At 43.3% G+C, this 8,426-nt stretch overlaps 1 protein-coding gene across 1 annotated transcript in view; it reads right to left on the reverse strand.

Moving 5' to 3' along the window:
- The window catches only part of STT3B (STT3 oligosaccharyltransferase complex catalytic subunit B), a 100,647-nt gene extending 93,621 nt beyond the window's left edge, over positions 1 to 7,026 (reverse strand). Inside the window, exon 1 of the mRNA XM_034993270.1 lies at positions 6,320 to 7,026. Coding sequence (XP_034849161.1) covers positions 6,320 to 6,633 — 314 coding nt within the window. The 5' untranslated portion in view covers positions 6,634 to 7,026. The remainder of the gene's footprint in view (positions 1 to 6,319) is intronic.
- Positions 7,027 to 8,426: the final 1,400 nt, after the last annotated feature.

Below are 8,426 nucleotides of genomic sequence, written 5' to 3' on the forward strand. Positions count from 1 at the left end.
CACCGCCCCCGACCCTGCTCCTCACTCTATCTCAAACAAATAAAATCTTTAACAAAAAATAAAAATAAATAAAAACTTGAAGTCATCATCAACTCTTCTCTCTTCCCTACATCAAAACAAGTAATCAGCCATCATCCAACTAGTGAGCTTAGTTAGCTAGGCATGGATTGTGCCCAGGCACTCGGATAGGCCAATATGTTAAGACTTAAATCAGGGCAGCTGATTCAAAAACATAAATTAAATGGAGAACACTTTCATTTAAGCCTGTCTTGAAGGCAGAAGATGCAGTAAAAAGGACATAGATTTTGGAGACAAGCAAACCTGTATTATTCAATTCTTAGTGGAATACTGAACTGAAGTACCTTTTATCTACAGAAATAAGAGATGTTACCTTATCTCCTTAATTCTAAGATCTAAAATCAAGTTGTAAGACACTGTAAAAACTAAGCATCTACTATTATTTAGAACGTATATTAAAGTTATCCTGCAGCACTAAGTTCCACAGAAAGAAAAAATGGTCACTAATGATATGGTCAATTTAATTAGCGTAGCAGTCACAATTCTTCAGAAATGTGTATTTCTAAAAATAGTATAAACTTGACCAACATAAAGGCATTCACCAACCTATGTATAGGTTATATTCCAAAGTATGTTTAGATGCCTTTCATTTGAAACTCCGAAGGTGTTTTTACAAAGAAATAAAATTCCAAGTCTACAAATGCCAGTTTACTTACATTTACCTAAAATAGGAGAACCTCTGGCAGTTGTTCCTATCTCTTCCAACTCTTACCTCCACTTAACACTTTTTTAAAAAAAATCCTATGGTATTGACACTTTCTATCAATTTCTAAATCCCTGGAAATTATGTGTCTGAATTAGGTCAAGTGAGGACACAGAAACTTTCTCAGAAAAGAGTAAGTGATTTAAAAACAAAAAATATCCACCAGAATCAGGTAAAGGAAGTAAAGGAGTTAAGATGGGGTACCATGTTAACCATTTACATTTTTTCCCCTTTCAACAGTATTAATTTGGCCCATAGATTGTATTCATGGGCCCTGTATTATTTGAAAATGTTTTCATTTTTTCCTATTTATTGTAGGGACTGAAAGAAGTCACTTTTGCAATTATACATAAATTAAGCATTATTATCTGGACAAAACATGGCAATAAAAGAGCATAAATATGACTCAGAGTAAGCAACAGGCGGACCAATAAAAGGCTTCTAATAACCCAAAAGGAATTTAGGTATTCCACAAAAATTAAGTCTAGTAAAACCAACGTCAATACCCTTCTAACAACTTCAGGCGTTTCTTCTGTGACATCAGATTTGGCAGTCAGGTCATTTAACAGACATCCATTGACTTATGATGTACTCAGGTAATTTACTAACCAAAACCTAGAAAGATTAAATCTTGATTCTAACCTGCAGTCCAATTGAGGGTGATACAGAAACAGTATTTATACTCATTATGTTCAAGTATTATAGAAAACAAATGTTGTCCAGAAATAAGAGATCCTCTTAATTATGGAGTTGGAGAACAAAGATAACACTCTTCATATTACCATGAATGATGTACTATCAGTGTCTACAAGCAGGATTTAAAAGCAGTATTAGAAAGATATGATAAGGCAAATTAAGTAAAACACTAACTGCAGAATCTAGGTGTAGCAGTGTTTGCTATAAAATTCTTTTAACTTTTTTGTATGAAAATTTTTATAATGTAACAATCTAGCAATGTACAAATCTGTTGAATTGTGGGATGCTTTATAATTTAGGTTAACAGCAGTATGGTCTCTAAGAGCATTAAGTTTTCAAAGTAAACAAGTAAAAAATATGATTCAGTCACTCCAGAATATTAATCTTTCCATTTTTTCTGAGAGCATGTATGCACAAATGAATACTAAGAAGGTACAATGAAGAGAACTTTTAACATTTTCTCATATCCCAAACTACTCATAACTTATAGGGAGTATAAAATCAGAAGGAGATTAAGTACAGACAGGCCAGTAAGTTTCCCCATATTCGTTAACAACTGGGTCAGAGCCATAATGAGCTTCTAATGCTTGGTCTACAACCAATGTTGAATTTATGCAAACTACTCATGGCAATAAGAGATCTGCAGTCTTACTCAGGTTAGCACTCAAAATACAAAAATCCAGAACAAAAAGAAAAAGTTCCAAAGTCTTTGCTGACAGATCCTAACTACCCCAGGACCTATTCTATATGCCTCATGAAACCTATGAGGCATAAGAACCTCTAAGAACCACCACACTTAAATCAAATGGGAGCAAGTCCGATTCCATTATCCAATGCAGCAGGTCAAGACACTCCCTGCACCTCCTCCCTAAGTGTTCTTGTAACTTACAACGACTTTAAGCTCAAGGCTAGAAAAATTGTAAATTACAACGACTCCAGTGACAGGATACCTGTTCTGAAGAGCAGCTGGACTGCTGTTGCTTATGATTCCACAAAGTAACTTTTTAAGATTTGGGATGTTTTTTTCTAAAACTGGTTTTGTTACCCATTTTGTCTTCTTCAGAACTGAGGTCAATAGCCCCTTTTTGTCATCTGCAAAGTGAAGAAAAACATGGAGACCTCAAAGTACAGGAACTAGTTCCCAGCTTACAAACAGCTTATATTCCAAAGGTTTATCAATCCTTTGAAAACATGGTTGCACTAATTAATCTATTTATACCATAGTTTCTTTGAAAAACTGTATTCCAAGTTTCAATTCTAAACTGGAGCTTTCTGCCCTGCAAAAAGACATCTGCTGCCCTTTTACAGCTAACTGCAGCCAAAATCAGAGAGGCTCAGAGAATTCTCTCTAGGGCTCTAGGGAGAAGCCACTGCAACCTGTGCAGGCAGGGAAAAGGGCAGCTCTCCTTATATAGGTAGCTTTTACATCACCTCTGTGGGAAAAGCTACTACAATTTAACAAGATAACGGCTGTGAAAAAGGTACTTGGTTAATATAAGAGTATTAACATACAAAAATAAGTAGAAACTACATTTTGCTCCAGATAAAAAGAAGATAAAATTAGGTGCTGTTAAACTAGTTGCTCAACCAAATGTCTGGCAAGTACAGACAACATACTCTCAAACTGCTTCCTCATGTCTGATCAACTCAACTGATAAGGGAGGAAATTACTAAAGTGGTGAGGAGATCATACCACAAATGTTGCTAAGTTCTAAAAAAGTGTAGTGTACTTTAAAATTCAATAAATCGATAATAGCCAACATTATATACCACCACTTACAACAACTGCAAGATTTATAAAAATTGAGTGACAAATTTAAAAAACAAGTATAACTTTGTGACAATGAGTCACCTCTGGCAACTAACTAGAGTCTTACGCAATTTAAGAACTACTGTAAAAGTATAGAAATAACTCATAATCAAACAGAAAAAGTAAACTTTTCACTAAAAAGACTTCAGAAATGAAGTCAGTAACAAAGACATGAAAAAAGGAAACAGAGAAGGCCAGAACAAATTGATTTGTTGATACAAAATCTGAAAGAAACGTTTAAATATTATTAAAGGTTCATGGCATTGCTGTATTATAAAATAGTAATCTGGGAGACTCCCAAGCTAGTATAACACTAGAGTATTAGATTAAAGATCAAAATATTGGTATTCTTAGTACCTTGGAAGGAAAAACTGCTTTAAAAATCCAGAGTAATTGGGCGTTTGGGTGGCTCAGATGGTTAAGCGTCTGCCTTCGGCTCAGGTCATGATCCCAGGGTCCTGGGATGGAGTCCCACATCGGGCTCCCTGCTCCTTGGGCGCCTGCTTCTCCCTCTGCCTCTCTCTCTCTCTGTCTCTCATGAATAAATAAATAAAATCTTAAAAAAAAAAAAATCCAGAGTAATAATGATAGACACTCTAACCCTTTTTCAAAATTTTTCAACAAGAATGGATTATAAGAATGAGATACCTAACTGCTTGAGATCTTCAAAAGATATAAAAAGAAAAACAAAAGTGAGCGAAGAAGGGATTTTTTTGGTCTAAAACCTAATTTTCTCATTAAGTCATCCCAAATTATACTTAGACATCAAATTTATATTGGCAAATCTCTGTTCACAGTAAGGGATAGGGACAATTCCTTTATTGTAAAAAGACTAATACTAATGACATCTAATAGTATGAACAGAAGCATTTAATTAGGAATATGATAAAATGTAAATATCAAAACTATTAGTAAGCAGAACACCTAAAGTAGATCTTTAAGAATGAAGAGATACATATACCTTTAGATTAGCTTATATGAATTAAAGTTCAAATTTCATACATTTAGCTAAAAGACAGTGTTTCTGAAATATGTTTCTATACATAAAAAAATAGAAGTGAAACAAATTTCATGTGGATAAAAAAGGGTTATGCTCTCCAAGCATATTCTTGAAACTTGAAAAAAGATCAACTTCTAATTCTTTGCCATACTTAAAAAAAAGAAAAAAGTAATATTATCGGTGAAGCAACCTGATAAGACCTCATGATTACAATACTCAATTTCAATAGTAATTTTGGGCTGACTTGATGCAGATTTCTAATCTTCCTTCAAAATAAGGAAAAATAACAAAATCGTCTCATCATTCAGTTGTGAATTTTTCTGCAATCCTTAATTGCAGCCTCAAAGTTACTACTAAACAATATTCAGCCTTTGTAAAAATGATACTCTCTGTAGAAATACTATTCACTATTTTTGTTACCCGTTGATGTTTGGTCGCCATGCACTTCTGCTGTTGTAATCTAAAAAGACAACTTTCTCTTTTTACACTGTTCAGTAAAATATTAGCAGTTTTCATTTTCTGGTTCCAATTTCATTTTTATCTAATTTGCTTAAGTGTTTCAAACCTAAGACTAAGAACACTGTACCTAGTTCCCAAGGCTTCACAGTATTTTCTTCTGTGATTCCAAGTAACATAAAGTTTTTTTTTTTTAAATGTTAGAAAAAAATCAAAACCTCTTCGTTTCACGAAGAATGTCCCAGTAATTGTTTACCTAAACTGAATTCTCCATGAGTGGGCCCCTGTCGTGTTCAACAGATGCAGCACTACCAATTTTTCTATCCATAACAGAACTTCAATCCAGTATTTTAATATATGGGTAATTCACGACCCCAAATATTTGTAATCCATATATCAGTAGCTCTCAAGAAGATTCTTTGTATTAAAATGATAAATATCCTAAAATTTAGTTAGATCTAATTATAAGAATATAAGATTAACTCAAGGCTGACAAGTCGGGTCAACATGAATTTAGTTTAAAAGGCACAGGCTCAGATATAAAGCAAAAACAAAAACCAAATAGGCTGGGAAAGCTGGGTAAAAAATTAAAGCAATCTTCCTATCTATAGAATTCACAAACCAGGGTAGTGCCTAAATTAGCTAGCGCTCTTATAGGGTAATTTCCTAAAACATTCAGGTCAGTCCCGGATACCACGTGCAACTTCTGTATTATAACCTAAGGCTCCCCATCCCTGTGGCAGTTTGTTCTCTTATCCACAAACCTTCCTGCAGAGACCAATAAAGGAACTAATGCCATGCTTTCGGATATTGTGCATAACATACTGAGGGTGACAGTTGGGCTAACAGAGTAATGTTCTTGCTCTAAAAAGCAAACCAAGATAATTGTGGAACAGTGAGGTGCTGAGTGCACTTAGGGGCCCTGAAAAAAGCCACTCCTGAAAATATCTAGTGTTAAATAAATAAGAGTCCCTAGCTTTCAGATTACTTTCAGGGGTATTATTTCCTTTCCTACGACACCTCACTACTCACTCCCTTTTCCCCTTCTTGTATAAAAGAGGAGAAACACTAAAAGCGTAAAACTGCGAGGCTGAGCAGACAGGGCTCCTGCACATCTGGCCTCACCGCCAACGGCAACAGGGCAACCCCTGGGCGATCCCATCCCAACCAGCAAAAAACGAGAACGCGAAAGCCACGGGCGGGGAGGCGGGGAGTCCGCCACGAGTCGGCCGAGGAGAGACCTGCCGGCTCCCGGCGTGGCCACTCTGGACTGGGCAACCCAAGAGGGCTGCAAGGGGGCTTCGCTCGCCCTCCCAGGAGGCGTCACACTTACTCGGCCGGGGGGCAAAGTCCCACTCGGGGACCCCCGACGCCCCGCCTCGGGCTGCGCGGGGGAAACTTCGCCCACGGGCAGGGGGCGCGCCCGGAGCTCCGGGACCCGCGCTCGCCTCTGCCGGGGTGCGAGTGGGGCTCGGCGGCGGCGCCGGGCCAAGTCCGGGGCGAGCCGCGGCGGGCAGAGGCGCCGGTCCCGGGTCTCCGCGGGCCGCGGGCGGGGGAGGGGCGGCGGGGCACTTACCACGGGTCGAACTCGTGAATGATGCTTTCGAAGCGAATGACCGCGAAGAGGCGCGAGCTGAAGCCGGCAAGCCAGGCCAGGAAGAGGATGGTGAAGGAGAGCAGCGACTGCCAGCCGGCCGGCTGCGACAGCCCCCCGGACAGCCCCGCGGGGGCCGGCTTCGGCGGCGCCACGCCGCCCGCCGCCTTGTGCGCGCACTGGGCCCCGGGCCCGTGGTGGCCGTGCCGGCTGTTCCCCAAGGCCATGAGGCCGCTCCACGGGGACGAGTTGAGGGACGACTTGTGCTTGCTCTCCGGGGCCGAGGGCTCCGCCATGTTGTGCCCCGGCGGCGGGTCTCCCTCCTCGCCGCCGCCGCCGCCTGGTGCGAGGGGTGCTGGGCGGGGACCCGGAGGAGGAGGAGGAGGAGAAGGAGGAAGAAAAAGGAGGAGGAGGGAAGAGCGCTGCGCGCTCCCGCCCTCAGCGCCGCGAGGCCGGGGGACAGGGGGTGGAGGCGGCGGCAGGGAGTCTCCGCCTCAGCAGCGGCCGCGACTGCCGCGCTCTCAACTCGGATGGCCCTTGCGCCCCACTAGCCATCCGTATCCCCCGTGCAGCTGCGGCAGCGGCGAAAGCCGACGGGACGAGGGCGCCACAGAAGAAGCAGCAGACGGAGGCGGCACCACAGCTCGGAGCAGCAATGACATTCCTTCTCACACTCGCCGCCCGCCCCGCTGTGAAGAGCAGGAGGAGGAGCCCCCTGGAGTCCGGGCGGAGCTCAGGCTACCTCTGACTCCGCCCCTGACCCAACAGGAACTGGCCCTTCCACCTGTCACAATGCGACAGGTCCGTTAGGGGGCGGGCCCAGAACCGCGGTGCCCACCAATGGGGGCGCGAGCTGGGGCGGGGCTTAGCCCAACAGCTCTCCCCCACTCCCTCCCCCTCCCGCCTCGCGCCCGTTAGCCCGGGGCGGCCGTGCTGCGCGGCTACGGCTTCATTGTCAGTTGAAAGACGCGGTTTCGCGCGCCTGTGTTGTCGGCATGGAAGGGTGCTAGGCTGCTCCGCTCGTTGCATGAAGCTGGGCCAGGACGAGGGGTCGGGAGGTGATCGAGAACAGCGGAGCAACCTCCGTCAGAATTAGCTTAAGGAAGGCGAACAGCACTGTGCCGAACGACCGGGCACTCGCCAGATTGCGGCGGTCGTGACTTTTAACCCGCTTTGCGCGGAGCGCCCCGTCACGTGACTAAGCGCGCAGGCGCGTTACACTAGTCTTGCGCGCGTGGGACTGGCTGGCGGGGTTCTGCCGCCCGGGGCGCCCGACACAGCCTGCGCAGTCTATGAGCGTCGGCGGCGGCGCACGGGTCCACCCTGCCGGCTGCGCCGGGCGTCCTGCTAAAGAGGTTGTGAGCGAAGACGACTTTGCCGGCGCTGAAAACTCTTCGGAGCCAGAAAACAAGCTCCTAGCTCCGAAGAGACCTAGGGGGCAGGCAAAGTGCGACTTTCTCTCGCTTTTTTCGTTTCTTGTATCTTTCTGATTGGAAAGGTCGTGTTTGTTCCCTGGAGGTACGAGCAGATGCAGGGCTTCATTGTTAACGGGCTGCATACAGTCCACCGAACGAGTGAAACTTTTGTCAGCTGTTACTGAATTTTCTTTAGTGAATAATAACGGACCGAAGATCCCTGTCCACAAAGTTTTGCACGTCTAGGTTGTATTTTTATACCTTCCTCCCCCTTCTTCTTGCCCGCCCCCCCCCCCCCCCCCCCCAGGAAAGTGCCACCGGGGAGACTAAATTCAAGTCAGAATGAGTTAAAACGTAAATGGAGTAGTGAGGAGACTAGAGTTACTCTAATATACGCCCCGCGAAGGGCATGGAGCTTTGATTCCATAAATATTCGATTCACTTTCATGTAAAGTAATTGTCCATTTTATTTAGGTGAATAACGTGAACTTAAAAGCCTGTGTTCGCATAATATTATGAAAGAACTCAATTATTAAGCCATTAAATTTCAACACAGCAAATTTAAACATTTAGAAATTGTGTTTAAACAGTAGGCCTTGTTAGATAAATGAACGACTAAGTTTGAGATTGGTCTTTGAAACTAATGGATCCAGCTACTCTTTTAACCTAAGCGA

This window comes from Mirounga leonina, unplaced genomic scaffold (assembly GCF_011800145.1).
Source record: "Mirounga leonina isolate KUSES-001 unplaced genomic scaffold, KU_Mleo_1.0 Mir_115, whole genome shotgun sequence".
Lineage (NCBI taxonomy): Eukaryota > Metazoa > Chordata > Mammalia > Carnivora > Phocidae > Mirounga > Mirounga leonina.